Source organism: Felis catus, chromosome D2 (genome assembly GCF_018350175.1).
Source record: "Felis catus isolate Fca126 chromosome D2, F.catus_Fca126_mat1.0, whole genome shotgun sequence".
Lineage (NCBI taxonomy): Eukaryota > Metazoa > Chordata > Mammalia > Carnivora > Felidae > Felis > Felis catus.
Genome location: NC_058378.1, coordinates 85,072,953 through 85,098,836, shown reverse-complemented (window position 1 = coordinate 85,098,836; position 25,884 = coordinate 85,072,953). Strand labels below are relative to the sequence as shown.

The 25,884-nt window shown below is 46.4% G+C and overlaps 1 protein-coding gene across 2 annotated transcripts in view; it reads left to right on the top strand.

The window, feature by feature from the left end:
- CD2H10orf143 (chromosome D2 C10orf143 homolog) overlaps positions 1-25,884 on the top strand; it is a 66,586-nt gene that overhangs the window by 12,128 nt on the left and 28,574 nt on the right. For both annotated transcript variants that reach the window (XM_045040856.1, XM_045040857.1), the window contains exons 2-3: positions 19,588-19,716; positions 19,823-19,885. In XM_045040856.1, coding sequence (XP_044896791.1) covers positions 19,588-19,716; positions 19,823-19,885 — 192 coding nt within the window. The remainder of the gene's footprint in view (positions 1-19,587; positions 19,717-19,822; positions 19,886-25,884) is intronic.

The window sequence follows — 25,884 nt, the reverse complement described above, 5'->3', positions numbered from 1 at the left end:
GTTAGATTAAAACCTAGCTTCTTGATTTTTGTTTTCTATTTGTCCTCTTTGCTATGCTGTTTTTCCCTTTCTAGTTTAGTGGCATACTTTTATGATTTCAAGTTATTTCTTTTGTTGGCTCATTCGCTGTATTTTGTTATTTGCTTTATGATTTAAAATTTTTTTTTCAACATTTTTATTTATTTTTGGGACAGAGAGAGACAGAGCATGAACGGGGGAGGGGCAGAGAGAGAGGGAGACACAGAATTGGAAACAGGCTCCAGGCTCTGAGCCATCAGTCCAGAGCCCGACGCGGGGCTCGAACTCACGGACCGCGAGATCGTGACCTGGCTGAAGTCGGACGCTTAACCGACTGCGCCACCCAGGCGCCCCTTGCTTTATGATTTAAAATGTACATGTTTAAAATATAGTCTATCTTCAGGTGATATTATGCCACTTTATATATAAGAAACGTACAATAGTACAATTTCATTGTTCCTCTCAACTTTTGTGCTTTCATTGTCCTACATTTTACTGTGACATGTGTTGTAAATCTGGTACTGTGTTATTACTATATCTGTAACCAATCAATCATTTTTTAAAGAGGGTTCAGTAACAAGAACAAAAAACATATCTGCCCACAGTTAACCATTTCCCCGTGCAATTCATTCTTTTGTGTAGATGCATATTTCCATTCGGTATCCTTTCTTTTCTGCCTGAAGGAATTCCTTTAACATTTCTTTAGGAAAGGCTGATTGGTGGTATGTGTTTTGAACTTTTGTGTGTCTGAGAAAGTCTTTATTTCACCCTTATTATTTTTTTTTAATTTTTTTTAAAAATTTTTTTTCAACGTTTTTTTATTTATTTTGGGGACAGAGAGAGACAGAGCATGAACGGGGGAGGGGCAGAGAGAGAGGGAGACACGGAATCGGAAACAGGCTCCAGGCTCCGAGCCATCAGCCCAGAGCCTGACGCGGGGCTCGAACTCAAGGACCACGAGATCGGGACCTGGCTGAAGTCGGACGCTCAACCGACTGCGCCACCCAGGCGCCCCCACCCTTATTTTTAAAAAATATTTCTAGGGGCGCCTGGGTGGCGCAGTCGGTTAAGTGTCCGACTTCAGCCAGGTCACAATCTCGCGGTCCATGAGTTCGAGCCCCGCGTCGGGCTCTGGGCTGATGGCTTGGAGCCTGTTTCCGTTTCTGTGTCTCCCTCTCTCTCTGCCCCTCCCCCGTTCATGCTCTGTCTCTCTCTGTCCCAAAAATAAATAAACGTTGAAAAAAAAATTAAAAAAAAAAAATATTTCTACTGCGTATGGAATTCTGTTGACTGTTTTTTCTCTCAGTTATTAAAGATGTTGCTGTGCTGTCTTCTTGCTTGGATTGTTTCCAGTAAGAAATCTGCCATCACGCTGACTTTGTTCCTCAGTATGTAATGTATCTTTTGTCTCTGGCTACTTTTAATTTTCTCTTTGTCAGTGTCACGATTTGCTTTGGTATGATAGGGTCAGGCCATATTCCCAGCTCTGTCTGAGCACCAAGCACTGTTATTCTTTCAGGTGGTTCTTTCCCTGCTCTTGGATAATTTCCTGACATTTGTATGCTGACCAGTACTCTACTGAGTACATGCAGATCTTCATATTTCTCTCTGTGTTGCTGTCTTCTCTCAAGAATGCTGTATCCTGTGAACCTCTTACAGCATTGTGTTCTCAACTCAGGGAGGCCCCCAGGCTCTGCCTCAGGTTTCCCTCCCTGTGCCGTAGCCTGGGAACCCTCCAGGCAGTGAGGTAGGGCAGAGGTAGGGCCCAGCCCATTTGTGTTCTGTATCTTGGGGGTCACTCTTCTTTTTAACTCGTTGGTCAGTGTCTAGAAATCTGTTGTTTCATTTATTTTGTCCCTTTTTGGATGTTTCATGCAGGAGGGTGAGTCCGGGCCCCGTTGCCCCGTCTTCACCTGAAGAGCTCGTTGGATTATTGATTTAAAATTTTTAAAAAGGTTGAAACTTAACCCAATGTGGTTAAGTTTGAGGGACTCCTCATGAAGTTTAAGGTTGTAATTATAAATGCTTTCTGTCCTATTTGATTTCAACTGTGTTAAGTGTGTGTGGGTTGTACACGGCAGCAGGAATGCCACGGCGAACTAAAACCGGTAACAACGCGAATGTTTTCTGCACGGAATTTAGTTTGCCAGCCCAGCGTGTGACTTTGTTGAGCTGTGCTGTTCCCTGCAGGTTGGACAGCGGGCTGTGTGCGTTACATTGGCAGACATGGTTTTCCCTTCCTTTATACCTGCACACGGGTCTTGCCTTCAGTCCACGGATGAGCAAGCTTGAACTTTTCAAAACAGGCGGTAATTTGGAGTTTTAACCTGGAATGTTTTTGATGCAGCTGTGGAAATTTAGATGAAAGTAAATTACAAAGTTCCAATCTGCCATTTTCACCAGTTCTTGGTATTATGAAGAGCTGCCTCTAAAATCAAGGGCTGAGGATGTTTTCTGTCCGCTCTGCACTGTGGAGAACTTTAGACCTACCTTTGCTAACACTTGAAAAATGATCTGGTAAAGCTGGGTGTCTTTGTCGGCAGAAGCACTTAAACACGTTTATGGCTTTAACTCCAGTTGAGTAATCCTACGGGGGGTCTGCCTTCTAAAGAGAAAATTCAGAGTTAAATTTGCGTGTTTCACCCAGAAGGGTGTGGATTTTGTAGCTCGTCTGCTGAGCGAGATCCCAACTGTGAGAACCTGGTGAGCACCAGCGGTGGGGCCGACCCCAGACCAAACCCTTCACTCTGACTTTCTGTGCTTTCCATCAAAATGATGGCAGCCCCTGCCTCAAGAAACAGGTTATTCCATTCTCTCGGCCATTTTTTATTTCAAGGTTGAGCTCATCTGTTGAGCTGCTTTCACTGTCTGTTCTACTCAGTTTAAACGTATTCTGCCACGTTCCCATCCAGGGGAGAAGTTTGCCAGTAACGGTTCCTCTTTGGTTGTAACTCTGATGCCACCTTGACTCTGCCACCTGCACGGAGCCCGGTCACGTCTAGTTGTTTGCACATTTCCTGATAGATGACACAGCAAGGTCAAAATGGGGTAACGGTCGGTCTTGGCTGGGGGTCTGTCAGGGGTCTGTTGGGCTCAGCGGCCACGCCAGGGGACCGTGACGTGGCTTCAGCATCTTCAAGTGTCAGATGCCCGGAGCCGAGCGAGGCGTATTGTAGGCGTTCAGCAAATACTTTCTGGCTGATCGGCATGTTGAGGGTTGTGTGTGCAAAGGAACGCAGGGAGGATTACACTAATGCATAAAATCCTTGGTGCTTGCAGAGTATTTATTTAGGGAAAATTTTAATTCGGCTGGTAAAGCCCTAACGGTGTGCTCCATCATCACCCTCAAGGTCGTGACTGCGCTTCCTGTCTTTTCAATTTCTTTCTTGCATTTATGAGCAGAACAGTGTTGTTTAGGTGTTTTTTCAAGTGCACAATGAAGCGATTTTTTTGGCTAATCAATCGTGCAGCCGTCACCCCAGTGTTGGGTCGCTTCTGGTACCTCGTGTGTCCCCATTTTGCGGTAAGTCCGTGCCTCCCAGCTCCAGGCAATTGCTAATCTACTTTTTGTTTTTCCAGATTTACCTTTTCTGGAATTTTTGTATAACCAGAATCATATGTTTGTTGTTGTTGTTGTTGTTTTTTGTGTGTGTGCAGCTGGCTTCTTTTACTTAGTGTGATGTTTTCCAGGCTCATCCATGATGAAGCAGGTATCTGTAGTCTGCTCTTTTTATTGCTAAATAATACTCCATTGTATGAATACACCACACTTTGTTTATCCAGTCACCTGTTGGTGGACGTTGTGTTGTTCTTCCTTTTTGGCAATCACAGATAATGCTGGAAATTTGGGAAACTCACATGCAGATGGTCGTATGTACACACGTTTACATTTCTCTTAGACACCTGGGACTGGAACTGCTACTTCGTACGGCAAGTGTGTGTTTGCCTTCCCGAGAAACTGCCAGGCTGTCGTCCAAAGTAGTGGCACGGTTTGCACCCCCACTGGCAACCTACAGAGGGTTCCAGTTTGTCCACGCTCCTGGTTAGAGTCCTCCTGGTAGGTCTGAAGTTAGCCATCTCGCTGTGCTATGAATCTGCATTTCCCTAGTGACTTGCTGTTGAACATCTTTTCATGTCCTTGTTTATCACTCGTATCTTTTTTGGTGAATTATTCAGATCTTTTGCTCATATTTAAAAATGGCCTTGTTTGTAATTTACATACCATAAAGTTCACTCTTTTGAAGTACACAGGGCAGTAGTTTTAATATATTTACAGAGCTGTGTAAATGTCTCCATAATCTACATAAAGAACATTTTCATGACCCCTAAAAGAAAGCTGGTTCCTGTAGGCAGTCACTCACTATCACCCTCCCCTAGCCCTTAGCAACTGCTGATTGACTGTCTCCATCAGTTTGTCTCTTCTGGACATTTCTTACAAACGGAATCACGATATTTGGTCGTTTGTGACTAGCTTCTTTCACTTGGCCTGATAATGTTTTTGAGGTTCAGCCCTGTTGAAGCAGATACCAGTATCTAATTCCTTTCTGTTGGTAAGTACTACATTGTGTGGACACACCATGTTTTGTTTATCTGTTACTCAGCTGATGGCATTTGGGTTTGTACTCCTGGGATTCTGCAAGTAATGCTGCTATGAACGTTCACGTACAAGTGTTTGCATGGACGTAATGGTTTCATTTCTCTTGGGTGGATACTTAATTGTGGAATTGCTAGGTCATACGGTAACCTGACGACGCTTCACATTTTGAGGAATTGCCAAACTCTTTTCCAGAGCAGCTGCCCCCACGTTCCCACCAACAGCGAGTGAGGGTTCCGGTGTTGCCACACGCTCCCAACACCTGTTACTGTCCCTCTGTGATTACAGCCATCCTAGTGGGTGGGAACTGGCATCCCATTGTGGTTCTGATTGGCATTTTTTAATGACACATGATGTTGGGGCACCTGGGTGGCTCGGTCGGTTAAGCGTTCAGCCTTGGCCTCCTTCGGGTTTCAGCTTAGGTCAGGATCTTGTGGTTCGTGGGTTCGAGCCCCGCATCGGGCTCTGTGCTTGCAGCCCAGAGCCTGGAGCCTGCTTCGGATTCTGTGTCTCCCTCTCTCTCTCTGCGCCTCCCCTGCTCGTGCTCGCGTGCTCTCTCTCTCTCTCTCTCTCTCTGTCAAAAATAAAATAAAGATTAAAAAAAATGACAAGTGACGTTAAATATTTTTTCATGTGTTTATTGGCCTTTTGTGTATCTTTGTTGGAGAAATCACTATTCAGATTCTTTGCCCACTTAAAAAATTATGTTATTTGCCCTGTTCCATTGAAAGACTTCTTGATATCATTTGGACACATATCTTTTAACATGTATAAACGTTTTCTCTAAGAATGTGGCTTGTCTTTTTATTTTTTTGATGGTGCGTTTTAAAGCCCCAAGGTTTTGGATATCAATGAAGTCCAGTTTATCAATTTGTTTCTTTATGGATCATGCATTTGGTGTCATATCTAGAGATCTTGTCCTATGTTCCCCTCCACAAATGTTATGCTTTCAGCTCTTACATTTAGATCTCTGACCCATGTTACGTTAATGTTTGTGTATGGTGTATAGACAGGGCCCAAAGTCCCTCCTTTTGCGTGTGGACGTTGAGTCATGCCAGCACCGTCTGTTATGAAGACCGTGCTTTCCCTACTGAATTGTCTTGGCACCCTAAATGTCAGGGTCTGTTTCTGGATTCTCGGCTCTGTTCTAGATGTTTATCCCTATGCCAGTACCACACCGTCTTGATTATTGTAGCTTTTTTTAAAAGTTTTTTTAAAGTTTATTTATTTTGAGAGAGAGAGAGAGAGAGAGAGAGTGAGCGTGGAGGGGAAGAGAGAGGGAGAGAATCCCAAGCAGGCTCCCATACTGTCAGCACAGAGCCCAGTGCGGGGACTTGATCCCACAAACTATGGGATCAGGACCTGAGCCGAAGTCGGACGCTCAACCGACTGAGCCACCCAGGAGGCCTGATAATTGTATGTTTTTATGACAGTTATGTTAAGTTTTGAAATCTTTTTCACACACTGTTTGGTTTTTAGTGCATCTTTGGCTGTATTTTTCAGTCTTGTCTGACTCGTTAGACTGAAAACTCCCTGAAGGCCCAGCTGTATCATTGCAGATCCCCAGACCTCAGACAAGTTGGTTGAGGGTTTGGGGCTTCATGTTTCTCATCTGCAAAGTAGAAAAAACATTCCTCCTGTCATACGGCTGTCGTGAGGGTCGAACGATCCTGTTGTGAAGTGACAAATGTGGAAACACCCCCGAACTGTATTTGTAATTGTTGCAAGCGACGTTTATCAGGCCCGGCCGGGGTAGCTCAGTCCGTGTGCCTGCTTTCCTCGAGATCCCTAATGGTCACCCGGGGTGTAACCTGGGTCTGTGGTGGGCTTCGTAATCTTGCACACCTGCAGTGGGTCCTTGGTGAGTCCAGTGTGCCCATCCGTGGGTTTTCCTCTAACTGGAAGCGGACGTGTGATTGTAAGTGGACAAGTAAGTTGTCAGTCCTGCCTCTGCTGCCTCGGGCCGTGTGTCCCCTCGGCCTCCCTCTTTCCCCAGACCTGGTCGGGCGTGCAGCCCGGGAAGCCCACGCGTGGGAAGCCGAGGGGTCGTCCAGACAGCGGTCACAGCCGAAGAGGGCACAGCACCAGCATGTGAGGTCCCTGTGGTTAAAGTTTCAGCATGTCCTGGCGGCACGGGGTGGAGAGCAGGAATCCTGGCTTCTGGTGTCCGTGGTTGACTCCGTGTCACGTGGCACCGTCCCGTAGAAAGCAAACCTCCCGAGGCGGCAGGGTCATTTTCCAAGTGGCGGTGTCACGGAAGCAGGATCTGCGTGTGACGGAAGCGGTGTTTTCTTTCTAAATGACGGTCTGCGGGGCCTTGTGGATCTCGCTGCCAGCACTCACGGTCCCGTATTCGGGGCTGGTGGCCATCCACGTCCGCCCCTCCAGCAGGAGTCAACTTTCCTTACTGAGCTGAACAGCCTCGCTCAGCAGACTGCTTCTGGTAACTAGGCCTCCGTCAGCTGGCATGACACTTTTCAAATACAAACGATCTTCAGGAAAAAGGCCGTTCGTCACTAAGAGTCCCCACAGTACCTTCCGAATGAAAGATGAGGGGTGTGGGCGTGTGTGTGGAGACTTAACCATCAATCGCATCCTGAGTTGCAACGATCTGCACTGGTGGTCCACTTTACATACACAAAGCATACACTTCATATGCTCGATTCGCATATTGGTGTATTTATTAACTATGCTCAATTCATGGTGTTTAATGTTTGAAGACTGTGCCGTTTTCTTGCTGTGCTGATTGAGGAGAAGACACGGTGCGTTTCTGTTCAGACGGCCCAGGAAGTCGGCATCTTTTTGCTTCTCTGCATCCCTGTGGCGTGTGGAGCAGAGGAGCCGGGGTCCAGCGCTGGCCGCGTGTCCGGGTTCGGCGGGTGGCCGTGCCCCGTGTGCCAGGATTCCCCGTTCACCGGCTCACCAGCGTGTCCACGGGGGCGTCGTGGGAACGTCCCCAGCCCGGCTTCCGCAGAGCCTGGAACGGCGTCCCTGCCCCGCGCCCCCCTCGGCAGGCTGGGCGCCACCACTCCCAATAAAGGGACAGGTCGGTGACAGCACAGGTGGGATCATGCAGTCGGCGGACGGCAGCTTGTCTTTGCCAGACCGGCCAGGTTTCTTTGTTCCGTCATTGGGTAACCCGAGACGCGTTTTGTATTTTAATTCCTGCGTCTTCTTAGTGTCTCCTCTTAGCCAGCCGTGTTCCTGTGTGAACTCTTCTTCTCTGCTGAGGCTGCCGTTCGACTGATACTCAGTTACTGTTTAGTAACGGGGGTCTTTGTGTACACTCGGGATTTTAATTTCGTTTATACAGTGCAAGTGTCTTAGCTGGGTGGTAAATCTTCATCTGCCTTTATGAAGGCTGACATATCCTCTCTACGAGGGAGTAAAAGGGAGCCGTGTAGCACAAGCATCCCGGAGTTAAATGCCTCTGCAGCCTTCATTTTCCTTTGGTCCAGGCCCATCCATGATAACTGGACAATTTGCCAAGTAAGTGTACAGGTCAATAGCATATGCAGTCAGCTCTCAATAATCCACAGTAAATAGCAGAACACATGAATAATTTAATCCACTCAGCTGGCCGGGGGCTCCCAAGCAGGTAACCTGCACGTCCCCGAGGGGAGCCCAGCTCTTACCGACCACCTAGGTGCCAGCATGAGTCCCCCTTTTTGCCTGCCACCGGGTGTGGGGGCCCAATTCCCCAACCATCTGAGCCACTTAAAGAATGTCAGCTTGTCACCACACATGATCACAAGTCTAGTGACCTTAATGTGCCAAATGTTATTTGACCCCACACAGAAATGGTTTCGAATGTGCTTCCCCGGTGTTTTAGATTTCATCCAGAAAGTGTGGGTTCTGACTCGTAGTCCCCTGTCCGTGCCCCTTGGCTTTCCCCTTTGGCAAGTGTGATGTTACTCAGAAAGGAGCAGGGAAATGATATTGTTACCAATGGGGGCGAGTTGAAGCCTGTATACAGAATGACACGGGGCGCATTTACCCTTTCCACTTTTTCCCTTAACGCAGAGTGTGGGAAGTTGGCAGTAAGCCAGTTTTACCCATCATCCTTCTTTTTATGGTGCAAAGATCGAGCATGTCCTGAATAACCAGAGATCTAGTCCTTGATCCTGTCTTTTGCAGTACTTTCGTCTGACTTGGACGGAGGCACAGAAGGCCCCGTTTTTGCAAACGTTATGAAGATAATAAGGATTACTGCAGGATCCTTCGGGAGGAGGATTGGATGTCCTCTGCTAGACTAGGAAGCAACACGGATGTCAAATTAAACTTAACGAAGGCGCCAAGGGGAGCCCTTCGCCGCAAAGGGGAACACTCAGCATCGGGCCGTTTCATGTGGAGAAGACTCAGGGACAGTGGAGGATGCCCGCCTCCCTTGGACCTGCCACGCCATGTGGCCGCTGCCTGTTCAGCTAGGCATCAGACACACTGGCCGAGTCCTAGAAGGTGGCCGTTCTGCTATCCACCGTGGGGGCCACTTGGCTTTGCAAGTGTTCGTTATGGTTTAAGAGGGGTGCTGATGGTTTAGAAACTCTGGAGCAAGGTGTCTGGGATAGGAAAAGTCCAGAAAACATCTCAGGTGTGGGCTAGTGAAAGGCAGCAGGAATAGTGGGCGGGAGAGAGGAAGCCTCAAAAGTACCTGAGTAGGATTTGCAAGCATCTGGAAGGATGTGCATCTCATGCATGAGGGAATATTTGTTTTATGTTGCTCAAGAGGGAAAAATTAGAATCAGTGGGTTGAGATTATGGGAAAGCGGTTTGGCTTAACTCAGTGTTTCTAGAAGTGTGGTGCACATACCACCAGGGGTATAAGAGATGGTTGGTTTTTTTTTTTTTTCATTTTTAAAAACTTCGAAATAGTTACAGATTTACAGAAAGGTTGCAAAAAACATCGTATAGAGAATTCAGGTATAGCCTTTGGCTAAACAGCTTATGTGATCATAGTACTGTGAGCCTAGTGTGAAGTTAGCACCGGTTCAGCGTGTTAACTAGACTAGACCTTACTCCCGCCTCCCCAGTTCTCACACTAACAGGCTTCTCTGACCCTGATTGAATCCAGTGTCCACACTGCACCGAGTTGTTGTGCTTCTGTGGTCTCTTCCAGCCTGTGGCACTTCCTCAGTCGCTCATGACCTTGACACTTTTAATGAGGAGGGGTCAGTTATTTTGTAGAATATCACTCAGTTTGGCTTGTCCCATGGCTTCTATGAGTAGATGAAGGCCATGCACTTTTGGCACAAAGACCGCAGAGGTGACATCACACCCCAGTGCGTCGTGTCAGGGCTTCACGATCTCAGTCATTACTGCCGATGTTGATCTTGTCACTCGGTGAAGGTGATTTCATCCACTGTAAAGCCACTGTCTTTCTCTTTGTGATTGATAAGATCCTCGGAGGAGGGGCCTGGAGACGGTGCCAGTATCCTGGTTCTCCTTAAACTTCTACCCATAGATTTTAGCATCTATTGGTCAATCTCATTGGAAGTAACTTTCACTGTGGCGTTTACTTCGTGGTGACTTTGTGTTTTCCTTGTTCCTTTTACATAGTTAAGTAGAAGTCATCTGGAAAGGGGAACACTGTCTCTTCTCCCTGAGTTCTTTGTTCAGTTGTTTATGTCGCAGTCAGACTCACAGGAATTTACTTTTTTCTCTGGATTTCAATCCAGTTGTTCCAACTGTGGCCATTGGGAACTCCTTCAAGATGGCACGTTTTTGTCTTTTTGATGTGTCCTCATCCTTTTTTAAAAACTTCCTTATTTGGGGGGCACAGAATGTCTCAGGCTCTTTTTATGCTTTCCCTGTTGTATGCCTGACCCAGTCCCTCTCCATTGGAGTCTCGATTCCTTTAATAATTCCTACCATTCCTGGAGAATGGTAGTTAGAAAGCAGCACCCACCTGTTCGGTGCAGTCTTGCCGCTCCTAGGATGCCACCGTCGTCAGCAGACGCAACTAGAACATGTAGGCATTGGTGTCTGTGTGTGTGTGTGTGTGTGTGTGTGTGTGTATGTGTGTGTGTGTGCGTGCACTAGTGTGTAGGTATTTGTATCGTTTACACTTCTTAGTATGTGCATTACACACATCTGTATGTGCTTCTGTGTCTCTGTCTGGATGTAAAAACAGCACATCCGGGTCTAATCCAGCACCACCAGGTTCTTTCATAGCCTCTTCTTTCTTTATTTGTTTTTGTTTTTTTAATGTTTATTTATTATTTTGAGAACGAGAACCTGTAGTGAAGGGACAGAGAGAGGGAATCCCAAGCAGGCTCTGCACCACCAGCACAGAGCCTTACACGGGGCTCGATCTCACAGGCCATGAGATCATGACCTGAGCCAAAACCAGGAGTCAGATGCTCAACCAACGGAGCCACCCAGGAGCCCTTCCCTTTCTTTAAATGTAACTTATTTCTGCAACAGAGAAACCTTGCTCTCATTATTTACAATATGTTTACTTATTTATTCAATCCTAGGATGCCAATAAAATAGTTTCAAAATTGCTAACACTGTGAGAAACGGATTTGCTAACTGCAGTCAGTATTTGCATACGGGTTTTTTTTTTTTCAACATAGTACTTAATTTTATTTTTTTAAATTTACATCCAAATTAGTTCACGTATAGCACAATGATTTCAGGGGTAGATTCCTTAGTGCCCCTTACCCATTTAGCCCATTCCCCCTCCCACACTCCCTCCAGTAACCCTCTGTTTGTTCTCCATATTTATAAGTCTCTTATGCTTTGTCCCCCTCCCTGTTTTTATATTATTTTTGCTTCCCTTCCCTTATGTTCACCTGTTTTTTATCTTAAAGCCCTCATATGAGTGAAGTCATATATTTGTTTTTCTCTAATTTTGCTTAGCATAGTATCTAGTTCCATCCACATAGTTGCAAATGGCAAGATTTCATTCCTTTTGATCGCCAAGTAATACTCCGCTGTATATATATGCCACGTCTTCTTTATCCATTCATCCATCGATGGACATCTGGGCTCTTTCCATACTTTGGCTATTGTGGATGGTGCTGCTATAAACATTGGGGTGCATGTGTCCCTTTGAAACAGCACACCTGTATCCCTTGGATAAATACCTAGTAGTGCAGTTGCTGGGTCGTAGGGTAGTTCTATTTTTAGTTTTTTGAGAAACCTCCATACTGTTTTCCAGAGTGGCTGCACCAGCTTGCATTGCCACCAACAATGCAAAAAGAGGTCCTCTTTTTCCGCGTCCTCGCCAACATCTGTTGTTGCCTGAGTTGTTAACATTAGCCATTCTGACAGGTGTGAGGTGGTATCTCACTGTGGTTTTGATTTGTGTTTCCCTGATGATGCGTGATGTTGAGCATGTTTTCATGTGTCGGTTGGCCATCTGGCTGTCTTCCTTGGAGAAGTGTCTATTCATGTCTTTTGCCCATTTCTTCACTGCATTATTTATTTTTTGGGTGTTGAGTTTGATAAGTTCTTTCTAGATTTTGTATACTAACCCTATATCTGATATGTCGTTTGCAAATATCTTCTCCCATCTGTCAGTTGCCTTTTAGTTTTGCTGATGGTTTCCTTACAGTTTTTTTTTTTTCCCTTAGACTTAAGAGTTTCTAGCCTAAATAGTATCTGCCAGAGTTACTGAGGATAGTTCTGTAGCGGCTACGTTATTTGTTTGTAAAATAGTTTCATTTGTTACTATTTGTGTTTCATTTGGGTCTTCTCTCTCTGACGTCCTGGTTGATTTTTTTTTAATTTTTTTTTAACATTTATTTATTTTGAGAGACAGAGAGTATGAGCAGGGGAGGGGCAGAGAGAGAGGGAGACACAGAATTCGAAGCAGGCTACAGTCTCCGAGCTGTCAGCACAGAGCCCAACGCGGGGCTCGAACTCACAAACCGCGAGATCATGACCTGAGCCTAAGTCAGACGCTTAACCGACTGAGCCACCCAGGCGCCCCCCTAGTTGTTTTAAATTTGGTATTTTGAGGTACATGAAATGTCCCTGTGGTTCTAAGACTAGAGCTTCCGAGAATATGCGTGGAGAAGTGTCTGCTCCCACTTACACCTGCCATCCCTCCTTTTTACCTTTTCCCATCCACTCCCTGTGGGCATCCAGTCTCCTTAGTTTCTGGTACAGCCTCCCTGTATTTCTTTTGTACGGACAGGTGTGTTTTCTTATACCCCTTCTTTCTTACATGAAGGGTAGATTGCTTCTGTATGTATGTATGGATGTATGGATTTGTAATTTTTTTAACATTGACTTATTTTTTTTTCAATATATGAAATTTATTGTCAAATTGGTTTCCATACAACACCCAGTGCTCATCCCAAAAGGTGCCCTCCTCAATACTCATCACCTACCCTCCCCTCCCTCAACATTGACTTATTTTTGAGAGACAGAGCATGAGCAGGGGCGGGGCAGAGCAAGAGGGAGACACAGAATCCAAAACAGGCTCCAGGCTCTGAGCTCTCAGCACAGAGCCCGATGTGAGGCTCGAAACCACAGACTGCAAGATCATGACCTGAGCCAAAGTTGGATGCTTAACTGACTGAGCCACCAGGCACCCCAAGGGTAGCATATTGCAGATCTTCTTTTGCACTTTGTCACTTCACAGTATATCCAGGAAATCACTGCAAGCCAGGGCACAGAGGTCTTCCCCTGGTTCTTATGGTTGCCTAAGAGCTGCCCTGCTTGGGCACGCCCCACTCCCCCAGCAGCTCTCCTGCGTAGTTAGCTCTGTGCTTAGTTAGCAGTTTCCAGTAGCTTGCGGTTCAACCAGTGCTATGGTGAGTAACCGTGTGCAGCCTTTTTTTCACATTGTTGTAGCTGTGCCTGGTGGGTAGATTCCTACAGGTGTAATTTCTGGGTTAGAAAGTCTGTTTGTAGCTCTCCTTCCGTATCACCAAGTTTCCTGCAGAATTTGCAGCGCAGGAGATAGGTGCCTGTTTCCCACAACCTTCTGGCAGAGTCTGGGTCACACTTGGAAGTTCTGCCGGTCTGACAGATGCCAAGTGGTATCCGTGGGGGAGGGGCAGAGCGAGAGGGAGACACAGAATCCGAAGCAGGCTCCAGGATCTGAGCTGTCAGCACAGAGTCCAACGCAGGGCTTGAACCCATGAGCCGCGAGATCGTGACCTGAGCCGAAGGTGGAGCTTAACCGACTGAGCCCCCCAGGGGCCCCTTATTTCTGGACTTTTTATTCAGTCCCATTTGCCTATTTGTCTATCATCAGTACAACCCAGTTTAATTATAGAGTCTTCATGGTACGGTTTACTATCCAGTGGCTTAATTTTATTTTTTCATTTTTATTGATAGAAATATTAATGTAATGAATGTTTCTCTGATTACCGCTTTAAGTCCAATCCATAGAGTCTGGTATGTTCCTCAGGGTTTTCCTGCCTATTCTTGCATGTTTGTTTTTCCATGTGACCTTTGGTATCAACTGTGTAAGTCCATACAATAATCTGTTGGTGTTTTTACTGGCATTACATTGCATTTATCAATTAACTGTCATACTGTCATCTTTCAAATGTTAAGTCATCCTAACCTAGAATAGAAGATGCCTTTTCATTTGTTCATATCTACTTTTGTGTCTTTCAAGAATGTTTTGAGTTTTCCTCGCATAGGCTCTGTACAATTCTTATTAAACTTACTCCAAAACGTTTGACCCTCTTTGTTGTAATTACTTAGAATGGATTTTTCTCTAATACTTTATTATATTTGAAGGCAGTTTTTGTAGGTTAACTTTGTATCCTAATATTCAAGGGATGGTTTTATTGCTTGGGTTAGTTTTATCATTGATTCTCTGGGGGGTTCCAGATATACATTATGCTATCGTCTGCAAATAGAGATCGTTTTACTTCCTTACCCATTCTTATGCCTCTGCTTGGTGTATCTTTTGTAACTGTACAGGGTAACATAATACCTCTAGGGTAGGGCACTGGTGAGCACAAATGGAGACCGGGCATCCTTGCCTCCATTTTAGTGGAAATGCCACCAGCCTTTTCCCATTAAGTAAGATACTGGCATTAGGAATAGTGTATGTATATTTATCATGTTAAGAATATAACTCTCAGGTCATGATCTCATGGTTTGTGAGTTCGAGCTCCGCGTTGGGCTCTGTGCTGACAGCTCGGAGCCTGGAGCCTGCTTTAGATTCTGTCTCTCTCTCTCTCTCTCTCTCTCTCTCTCTCTCTCTCTCTCTCTCTCTCTCTCTCTCACACACACACACACACACACACACACACAAATAAGTGACTAAAAAACATATATATATATATATATATATATATATATATATATAAAACTCAATTTCTATTTTCTGTGATTTTTATAGATGGGTTTTAAATTTTGGCAAAGGGTTTTTTTAGCATCTCTATAGAGTGAAGGCTACTGGATTTCTTAATATTGAACCCAACTTTCATTTCTCGAAAAAAATCCTACTTGGTCACGGTGTGTGGTCTGGTGTTAGATTCTGTTTGTTAATGTTTTGTTTAATATTTCTGCATTGATATTCCTGAGGGGTACTGGCCTGTGATTGTCTGTCTTTATTGCTCTTTACCGGGTGTGTCAGTGTGACATTTGCTTCATTAAAGAACTTGGGAGCTTTTTCCGACCTTGTCAGTGCTCTAGGCGGTTTACATGGAGCGTTGGAACCGTCCGGCGATGAAGGTCTGCTCGAACCCCTGAAGCTGTCTGTCCGCTGCTTCTTGTGGGGTGCCTGCCTGCCCAGGAAGCGGCTCTTTTTCTTCCCTGCGGTCATCTGTCCCGCATTCCGGCTGCAGTGGGGCCAGCCTTGGTCATCCGAGTGTCCTTAGGAACTTGTCCTTCTCAGCTACGTTTTCACGTCTGTTTGCACAGATGTCTGTCTGCACAGACGTCTGTCTGCAAAGCCGTCTCTTGGGATTTTTAAAATTTGTTTCCTCGTCACTTTCCCTGTGTCATTTCTTATTCTCTGTATTTGTGCTTTCTCCCCTTTTTTCTTGAGCAACTTAGCTGGTGGATTGTCTGTTTTGTCACTTACCACCCCCCCCCCCGCCACACACACACACACACACACACACACACACACACACACACACAAACAAGACTCAGAGTTATTGTTTAGCTCTAGTGTTTTAATTGAAAACTCCACCTCATTAATCAGTTTTTCCCTCCATTGTTTCTCTCCATGCATTTTCTTTTGGGTTACTCTGTTGTTATTTTTATAGTTTTTATGAGCTGAGATTTGTTGGTTTATTAATTTTGTTTTTTCACTTTTATTGATAAAAATATTCATATAATGAATTTTTCTCTGACTACTGCTTTAAATGCATTCCCTAGGTTCAGATACGTAGTGTTTTCTGTGTAATTACTTTTTCAAAATTCTATTCTTTTAGTTTCACCTAAGAGTCAATAATAGGATTTTTAAATATCCAAGTGGAAGTGCCTTTCTGTTTTGTTGTTGTTGTTAATGATGTATACTTACATTGCATTGTGATCAGAAGGTATTGTCTGCAGTGTTTCTACATTATGGAAATTGTTGATGTTTTCTTTGTGACCTAAATACACCATCACTTGTGGTGAATGTGCTATAGTTTTTTGAGAAGATGTATATTCTCGGTTATCAGGGTGTGCGGTTCACTGCGTATGCACAATATCTGCCTTGGTTGATGGTGTTGCTGAGATCTGTCTCCTTACTTACTCTTGTGCACTTGCTCTGTCTTGTACGGAGATGGTGTACTGAATCTCCCACTATGAGTACGTTCCTACCTGCGTCTCCTTGCATATCCTGTTGTATCTGCTTCGTAGAAGTGGTGGTTGTATTATTTGGTGCACAGATTTCATGAGCATTGTGTCTTTGTTGCAGACTGTGGCGTTTAACATTAAGTACATCCTCCTGTGTTTAATGCTTTGGGACTTGAATCCTACTCGGTCTCCTTCTTTCTTTTTGTTTTATTTACCTTCGTCCATCCTTTTAATTTTTCGCTTTTCTGAATGACTTTATTTTAGGTGTGTGTCTTGTACGCAGCATGCAGGTGGGGCTTGTTCTGTGAGCCCAGTTAAAAACTGTTTTCTTTTAATAGGGGGGTATTTGAACCTGTTTTTACGTCCTTAGTAGCCTGTGTGATTAAACTCTTTATCGTCTCACTTTCCTGTTTCTTTCTCGTATTCTTTAATACACCTGTTGCTTACACAGCACTGACCTGTCCATTAATCAGAGTGTTTGCCCTTTACCTCTAACTTCACCTCACATTTTTCAGTTGAATTATTTCTGCTTTGTCACTATGTAATTTTTGCACATCTGCCTTTCAGCTTAACTACACCTTTATTTTGGGTAATATACGCACTTACGTATTTTTGAATGTGCCTCATAAATCCTTTGCTGGAGCCCCCAGTCATCACTAGATCAGATAAAGCTGACCTTCAGAAGGGCCGATTGGGGGTACTGTCGTCCAAGTCCCTGGTAAGGCCCGTGCCAGTCAACTTCCTTTGCGTCTTCATTAATCTGGGCCCGTGGGCCTCGAGGACTTTGTCCTTACCTTTGAGACCCCATAGCTTCATTAGGACACGTCTCAGAGTTGATTATCCTGGGTCATTTTTCCCAGGTACCCTGTGAGAACTTTCGTTTGAAGATTCAGGCCTTTTCTATGCTGGAAATGTTCTTACATGTTAAATCCTGGCTTTGCGGTTCTGTTTCGTTTTCCTCTTTCGGGAAGCCCGACTCACGGGTGCCACTGCTTCGTGTTCTCTCCCTGCCACGTCTGTCCTCCTCGTGTCCTGTCTTTCCTCGGTGCCTTTGTTACTTTTCATTTGGAGTTATTCTCCTTGGATGCTCTGTAGTTTATTCCTCATTTCTGTCTTTGTTTTTAATTTTTTGATATTTGTTTTGATATTTGTTTTGATATTTGAGAGTGAGAGAGGGAGAAAGAGAGCAGGGGTGGGGCAGAGAGAGAGGGAGAGACAGAATTCCAAGCAGGGTCCATGCTTCAGCGCAGAGCCTCACATGGGGCTCGGTCCCACGAACCGTGAGATCATGATTTGAGCTGAGATCAGGAGTTGGACGCTTAAACCTACTGAGCCACCCAGGCGCCCCCATTCTTCATTTCTGAGATAATTTTGTTTTCCTTCCATTATCTGATGCATCTGCTCATGTCACTTTCTCCCTGTTTTGGTCCTTTTCTGTTTTTAATTTTATATTTCTGATTCAGGGTAGTCTTTCCTGTCCTCAAATGTTTGAATACGTTTATGATTTTAGGGTGTAAATTCCAATTTTCTTTTGACTCATCGTGGTTTTCAGGAGCAACTCTTTACGGTATTGAGTGTTTTTAAAAGATTTCTAGTCTGACGGCAGCCTCTGCGGTTAATTTGGCCCAAGTGCAGGTGCCATGGCCACTGTTGGCTGGCTGGTTGGTTTTGTTGAGGATGGGCAGGTTGAATCTCGTATTTCCTTTTTGCTCATAAGACCCTACACTCTCCCTCTTTCTTTTTAGCTTTACACTCAGTTGCCAAAGGGTGGTTCTCCCTGCCTTTTTCCTGTTTTCTTCCCCAGAAGCTCGGAGTTTTGCCAATGCCCCTGTAAATGGTGTCTGTCCCCTTCTGCCACATGTGTGCACCTTCAGCCCCTTCCCTGACCCAGGCTCTCTGCTCAGGCACTTTGTAGCTCTTTTGTGTTTGTACTGGACTTTCTCACCCCTTTGCTGGTGCCATTCTGTGTCCTATGCTTCTTCTTTGTGCCCCTGCTCACCAGAGCTCACGTCGGCAGGTGCATGTGTGAGCTGGGAGCATGAGGCGCCCCGCACTGGCACCTGCTGGCTTTTCTGTCTCTCACCCTGTTTTCTGTCGTTCACGTTCTCTGTCTTCACATTGTCCCACAGTGTGGTCTTGTGTAGACTCGTAGTTTGGTTAGGGGAGCCGTAGGGAAGTCATGGCTCGTAGCCAGCCTTGTCTTTGGCCACCTGGAGGTCGAGCACTTACCCCGAGAAAGTCTTCTCAGTGGGTTAAGGGACTTGGAGTTCAACATTTTCCAGTTTAATCTCCAATTTCCATTTAGCCTGTAAGGCATGTTAGAGGTCAGTAAAACTAGCACTCTAAATCCATGATAGAAGGTTTCTATCCTGAGTAAATCCACTGAGTAAAAAAATAAAGTCAAATTAGAAAGTACAGACAGGTATTAGCACAGACAATACAAACGTGGTACGAACCTTGGTGATGGTTTGCCAGAGGCCAGGTGGCCGAGGGGGCAGCAGCGTGAGCGCGGGGCCGCTGAGCGGGTGGGAGCTGGTCCAGCAGCTGGGCCGGATGCCTGCCCCGGGCCGAGGTCGGGCTTCACCGCCACACGCAGGGGTCCTGTCGCTTGTCAGCTGGGCATCACTGAAAACAGGGTGGCCCTTCAGAAGGCTCAGTCTTGGGATCTTGAGAGTGAATGCGTTTTTCCTTTAGTGTCGGAGGATTGCTTTAGCGGTTGGCCTTCTTCAGTTCCTGGGGAAGCAGAAGCCAAGTGCTGACTTTCCCAAAGCTTATCAGTTACAGAGCATGTGTGCAACTTGAAAATAAGTACGATTAATTTGCTCCTCAGTGTCAGCAAGACCATAAAGAATTACTCACCTGTGAATTATTCATCTCGTATAAAGAAAGTTTGTAACTTGAAACCAGGCAAAATGTGTTGAAGCACGTAACTAGTTTCTGGAACAAAATTGATAGGTTTTGTATATTTTCAATATCAGTAAACCAGTCACAATAGTTTATTATAAGAATTTCGCCCAAAATTGTTGCAGATGGCTACTTTAAATCTATAAAGCTAAGTAAACACCAAACAGTGCTACAAGTAATGAGGTTAAATGTAACTGATGGAATGGGTTCCTGAAAGACGACGTTTAAAGTCACCCCCCGAACGCCCTGTAAACTTGCCCGGGCTCCGCAGGGTCTGTATTTGCAGCTGACATTTTCCGAAAGCAAATCCAGTTAGCGTCGTGTGCTCTAGGAGGCTCTCTGAAGTGACATTTGGTGTATTTCAGAAGCGGGTGTGCAGGAGACTCGAGGCGGCTGGGCAGGAGCGAGGCTGCCCCCCGGTGAAGGTGAGCGCCCCCATGTCCTGGAGCGGCGAGGGGCTCCCTGACAGCGGCCAGCGGTGGCCACGCGTGGGGGTAGGTTCCATTCCTACCAATCCAGCTGTGACCCATTTAAATATTTTAATAAAAAGTGTAAATAATCACTGTTCTGATACATCTGCGGCTGTGATTTGTTAAATAGATTCCTCACAACGGTGGAAGGAACTCGGCCCAGCCTTGCCCGAGATGTATTGCGGGGGAATCTGTAAGTGCATTAACCTTCTCGCTGTGACATAAAAGACAGACTTGTTCTTAAATATTAGATCCATAAAACAAAGTTAATAAAAACGGCAATTACATTTCTAAGGAATGAGGGATGTAAATAAAAAGGTGCAGATTGATTTAAGCTTTTCTTGGCATTCTGCTGGGGTGCAAACTGATTTGTTTCCAGCTTCAGCTTGGAAGCAGAAATGAAAATACACTCAAAATTTTTTCTTAACACAGAGTTCAGGGAAGGGAACAGGCCACTGGATACATTTGATAGAGATCATTTGAGGACGTCTTGGAGGAAAGCCCTGACCTCATTTAATTATCCGAATAGGGATGGACATTGTTTTCTCTTTTCCCTGCTTAAGCTTTCTTTCGTGTTTCCGTAAACTTTACAGAAACCACAGATTTCAGAGGGAGAAATGTAGTATTCCCACCATTAAATCAAAGTAAAGGAGGCCTAACATAGCCAGAGTCACATTCCCCATCTCCTGTATCGGGCAGGATATCGTAAGGTTGGACACTAGCATCATACCTTTGTTATTCATTTTGGACTTACTCTAAGAACAAGTTAATATGTCTTTTGATAACCTCTGTAATTCTTGGGGTTTTTTTTAATTTTAAATTTAGAATCGTAATATCACAATAAAATGGAATTACATTTAATTGACACATAGAAACCAGGAGAGAGAGAAAGAGAGAGAGAGAGAGAGTGTGTGTGTGTGTGTGTGTATCTGTGTGTATGTGAGTATTTCTTAGATTTCCCCCTACAGATTTTTAGAGAAATGTATTGCTCTGTTTCTGATAAGCAAAAGATTGAGTCAATAAATTATAAGATTTTCAGTGGATATATTGCAGGCTACTGTATTTTACAGTGAGAAGCAATGGTTTTGTTTTTAGTGAAGACCTAAGTGTCGGCTATCGCCCGTGTGAACCTCTGGTCACCTGAAGTCATTGGAGAAATAGAAACCAAGCTTAGTGTTTGACTTGCTTTGTAAAGGTGTACTTTTCGATTTTTTTTTTTAATGTTTATTTTTTGAGAGAAAGAGAGAGAGCATGAGCAGGGGAGGGGCAGAGAGAGAGAGGGAGACACAGAATCCTAAGCAGGCTCTAGGCTCTGAGCTGTCAGCATAGAGCCCACTGGGGCGGGGAGGGCTCGAACTCACGACTGTGAGTTTGTGACCTGAGCCGAAGTTGGACGCTCAACCGCCTGAGCCATCCAGGCGCCCTGCTTTTCGACTTTTTGTGGTCTTTTCGTCAGGAGAATTCCTGCGCGTTGTGCTTCATTCCCTGGTGTAGTCCTTGAACAAGGGCGGAGTCAGAGATCCAGCGGTCGGAACTTACTGTACTTTAGGTTGGTTCGTACAACAGCTGCACCTGCGCTGGATACAAATACGTGATGTTTACCTGGAGAGACGCGGCCCCATTGTGAGTAAATTGTGTCAGTGCTGGTGACTAGATGGTGACCTTCCTTGTCCTCGTCCCATTTCCATGGAATGTATCTCTCAAATCCCCCCATCTGTTGGGCAAATACTTGGAACGTAGTATGGATTCTTACTGCTCTAAGAGGTTGTGTTCTGGCATGAATGGCTTAAAGAAAAAAAATTTGGCTCAAACAGCTGATTGGATCATTTTAGCTAATATTCTGTTTGAACAACAGTATCTATTTGATTAGGATTTTTCCTTCCTTTGTAACTCCCCAGGCTTGCCTCTGTTATGTTTCATAGGAAATGAATCTGTGAGCAGAGAACCTATATTGATATGTAAATACATCATTTTTTCGTTAGTGCTCGATATTCTTTTCATCTAAATTTCAGAAACCGACTTTAAAAAATCAGTTTCCCTTTATCAGTAGTCATTCTCAATAAAACTTTACCCAGGCTTGGGTGATTTAATATTTACACCCACTGTTTCTAAAAGTCTTATGTAAATAAAGATTGAAATGTGAATTTGAAAAGTCACACCTCTTGATATTTGAACAGACTATAGCTGCGTATATCTTCTTTTTCTAATAATACGGCTAGTTTCTCTCCTAAGCTTTTAAAATAATAAGACGCTATTTTTGTATTCTGGAACATCAAAAGGTTCAGTGTTAAATAAAAAGCAAATAGTATTTTTAGAAATGTGAGATCCCAGGGAGCAGTGCTTACCAGGAAATCGCCAACAGACAGCAAGTCCGACTTGCAGAAGACTTCATTAGACACACGACTCCATCCACAGACGTGTGCCCGTGCACACAAGTGTGCCCCTTCTGTACCACTGTTCCCGTAGTGGAGCCAGGGTGGTGACCTTGGGTCACAGAGAAGCACAGGGTGCACCGGGGAGTCTGTGCGGCCCTAAAGGGAAACTCCCCTTCTTTGGTGCTCCCCGCCTCCCCCCATAACCTCCTTTGTGCCTCGTTTCCTGGTGTGGTTCTGACTCGGCGGGACCTCACCCGATCGGCCGGTCCTGCCCTGAGTCCTCAGGCGGCTGTCGCAGCTCGGAGCCTGGGTTTCTGCTGTCATTCTGCTCCTGAGCTCTTCTTCGTTTTTAGCGCGCATCGTTTCTCGTGAATGCAGGGTCTTGGCTTCTCGCGTATGCGGGGACTTCTCGGTTGCCCTTCTCCATCCGCCTTGTCGCCCAGGCTGGCGCCTGGTCTCCTCCCTGTGCGGTCTGTTCTGGCTCCCCTTGCAGCGACCGCCATTTGGGCCTTGCCGCGGGGTCTCTGCTGTCGTGCGTGCTGTTCCTTGGCGGCACCCTCTCTTAGCCCTGCTTCGTCCTGCTCGGGTGACCGACGGCTGCAGTGAAGGCGGCCCCTGTCCTTGTGGTGGGACGTGGCGTTCCGTCCTTTGGGGAGTCCACCCTTCCCCAGGCCGGGGTGCCCCCTCTCTGCAGCCCCGTCCAGGGCTGCGAACCTGGAGGCAGTGCCAGTGGCCACCATCGCTGATGACCTCTCCTTCGTGGGCAGTTCCAGGACTGGGCCACAGCCTGGCCACGACGCCTCCTTTCTCGGGTCAGCTTAGCCCGCTGGGTGCAGGGCCCACGGTGGCCGAGTGGACCGTGGAAACCGTGCCATCCTTTGCAAATGCTAATCCGTTCGATGAAACCCAACAGGGCCGCGAAAGGTCTGTAGGGCGGTCAAATGAAGGTACGTGGTGTGGGGGTGGGGGCACCATAAGGCAGGAAATTGTGGGAGAAGCGGATCTCCCTCGTTCGTTGCGGTGCTGTGTCCTGGCACCGGTTTTCCAAGTGGCATCTGGTCCCCGTCACCCTAGCTCCCCAGTGCACGAGCCCTGCAGGGGCAGGGCCGCCTTCAGATTGTGTTGGGTCTGCATGATGGTCGCCTACCCGGTTTTTCTCAGCTCTGTGCCCCACCTTTGCACTGCTCTGTGTTGTGGAGCCTGTGCTTCCAGACTCCTTGGCTTCTGGTTTCTGACCCTGGACCCCGGAGTGTGAGGGAGGGTGGGGTGGAAGCCAGGGCACCTCTCTCCCCCCACCTCACCCCCAAGGCAGCCTCTCAGCCCCTCCCTCTAAGATGCCAGCTTCTGCAGAGTTAGCCCGCCTGCCCCCAGCTCCTGCCAGGTGGCACGGGCTTCTGGGCTCTGTGGTCATTTTGCTTCCGCTTGTGTTCCGTGCCGGAGCCTGCGGCTGTCTGCGTGTGGGCGTGGGCTTGCCTTGACCTCCCCTGCAGGGCCTCTCTGCTCTTCCGTGAGCGGTTGAAGCCATATTAAATTCCCTGCGTGAAATACCTGCATTCGTTTCTGAACTGTATCCTACTTAATTGCCTGAAGAGTAGACCAGTCCTCTTGGACGACAAAAAAAAAAAAAAGATTGCAGTTTGAAACACGGGCCTCTGGGTCTCTGTTGCCCACCCTCAGGCCTCAGGGTGTGGTTCAGCAAGCGTGGCGTTTTGTAGCACGGGCAGAGCCTGCCCCAGCCCGGAGCTGCCTGGGCGATGTGGTGAGCCCGGGCATTAAATCAAAAGAGTCAGGCCCTTTAATATTGCTCATCACTGGTGGTGTTTGTTCTGTTATCTGGGGTGAGCTGGGTTTTATTACCTAAACTGGTGCTGAATTGCCACATAAAAGCTGATGTGCAAACCACGATGTTTTGGTTTTATGGATCCCCCCCCAACACACACACCCCAACAAGTTGATTTTAGATAACAGCCTGTTCATTAGTGATGAGGGCAGGTACTAAGGGGAGTAGACCTAATAAGCCTCTGTGCTGTTCCCAGGCTGACACTGAAGTCCCTTGACTGACAGTGCAGGGGAGGGGCGGGAGAAGGAGAGGCGGGCGGGGCGTGGGGTGTGTGGTCCAGCCTGTTGTCCAGCCTCCCGGCTGCAGCAGCCCAAGTATGGTTACTCTGATTCTGAGTGGATATTCTTGTTTTCTTTGTACTTTTTATCTCCAAATGCGTGACCTTTAAAATATTTGTTTTGTGTTATTTACCCACCTGTCTGATTGGTAAGTGCTTCCTCCATCTGTGGCATCTCTAAATACTGGGCTGAGACAGGAACCAACCCAGGGCCCAGGGTGCAGAGAGCCTGCCTTTCTCCTGGCCTGCGTCGCAGCAGGAGGATGGCCGCGGCCGGGCTTAGCGGTCCAGGCGTCTAGCGGGGACGAGGCCGGGATGAAAACGTGGTGTTCTGACGCAGCCGGAGGAAGATCGATGAGCAGCTGTTTGCTTTTTGTGCCCCATTTCAGCACTAGCTGCTTCTGGTCAGTCCTTCATTCTTACGTCCTGAGAGAGGAAAACACAATCAGGTGGGTTCAAGGGAAATTTCATCGATTATCCCGTGAGAATCAAATCATGCTTGTGCATTTCCCCAGCTTGGCCAAGGATGCCAGAGTTTGTTGAACCTCGTGCATTCATGCTTGAGGAGAACGGGGTCCACCATGGTGGGCGGGCAGGCGGGCTCCAGCGGTCACCGCAGCCCGTCCCTCCGCCCGCTCCTCTCGGCTGCTCTTTGTGTGTGTTTACAGCCCGCGTGCCAGCCTCCCCAGCCCCCCAACCCCGCACATGGCCGCAGAGATCAGCTCTCACCTGCTGAGAGGTGCTGCAGTGAGTGAGTGAGTGAGAGAGAGAGAGAGGGGTGTCCTTGTGGACATCACTCCCAGATGCCAGGAGAGCGTCTGGGCTCAGACACGGCGCTGAATTATTCAAACTGGATGAACACGCTGGCTGAGAAGAGGGTTTGGCTGTGTCAGTACAGCCAAGTGTGAATCCCAGAACAGATGAGTTTGGATAGACTTCTTACCAAATCTTCAGATTTAGCTTCTGACAGTAAATGTTTTCTCTAGAATACAGCAACCAGGAACATTGTGTGGTTTTTTTTAACTATGTTATTGAGATCAGAGCCTTCAGATACCTAGAAAAACCAAACACACATTTCTTTCTTGCAAATAAAATAAGTTAAACTGTGAGGAGATGGTGAATGGATTGAAAACACTTTAAGAAAGATGTAATTTAGACTTGCTAGGGGCACGTTAGGTGCGCTGATGCAAATGCATCCACCTTCTGGTACAGATAAAAGCATGAAATGCATAGTTAATGTGTAATAAGTGAAGAGAGAGAAAACAAAAGCAGAACAATAGATACAGACACATCCCTGGTGGCAGTTACTAAGTCCCCACCTTTGTTGAGTTTGGTCCTAGAGTAGGCCGGGGGGACCGGGGGGTGGGGAGGCTGGGGGACTAGAATTCTGATGTCCAGAGGCAGATAGATGTGACTTTGGCCAGTGGAGGTGTGGGAGCTAGAACCTGGACCCTTGCCTAAAGTTCTGAGCCTGGAAGATCTACTTGTCCCTTAAGGGGACTAGAAATTAAAACACCAGGCCATACGCGGGTGTCTGGGCCCCAGGCTGGTTCTCTTTCTCAGTGGTACAAGAACCAAAAGCAAAGCATGAACATAGAAATAGATACAGACTCTCGAAGTCCATTAAGGCCCTGGATGGTGGCAAATGCAGAATCGTCCTGCGGGCACACCTCCACCATCCAGAGCACACAGGCTGCAGA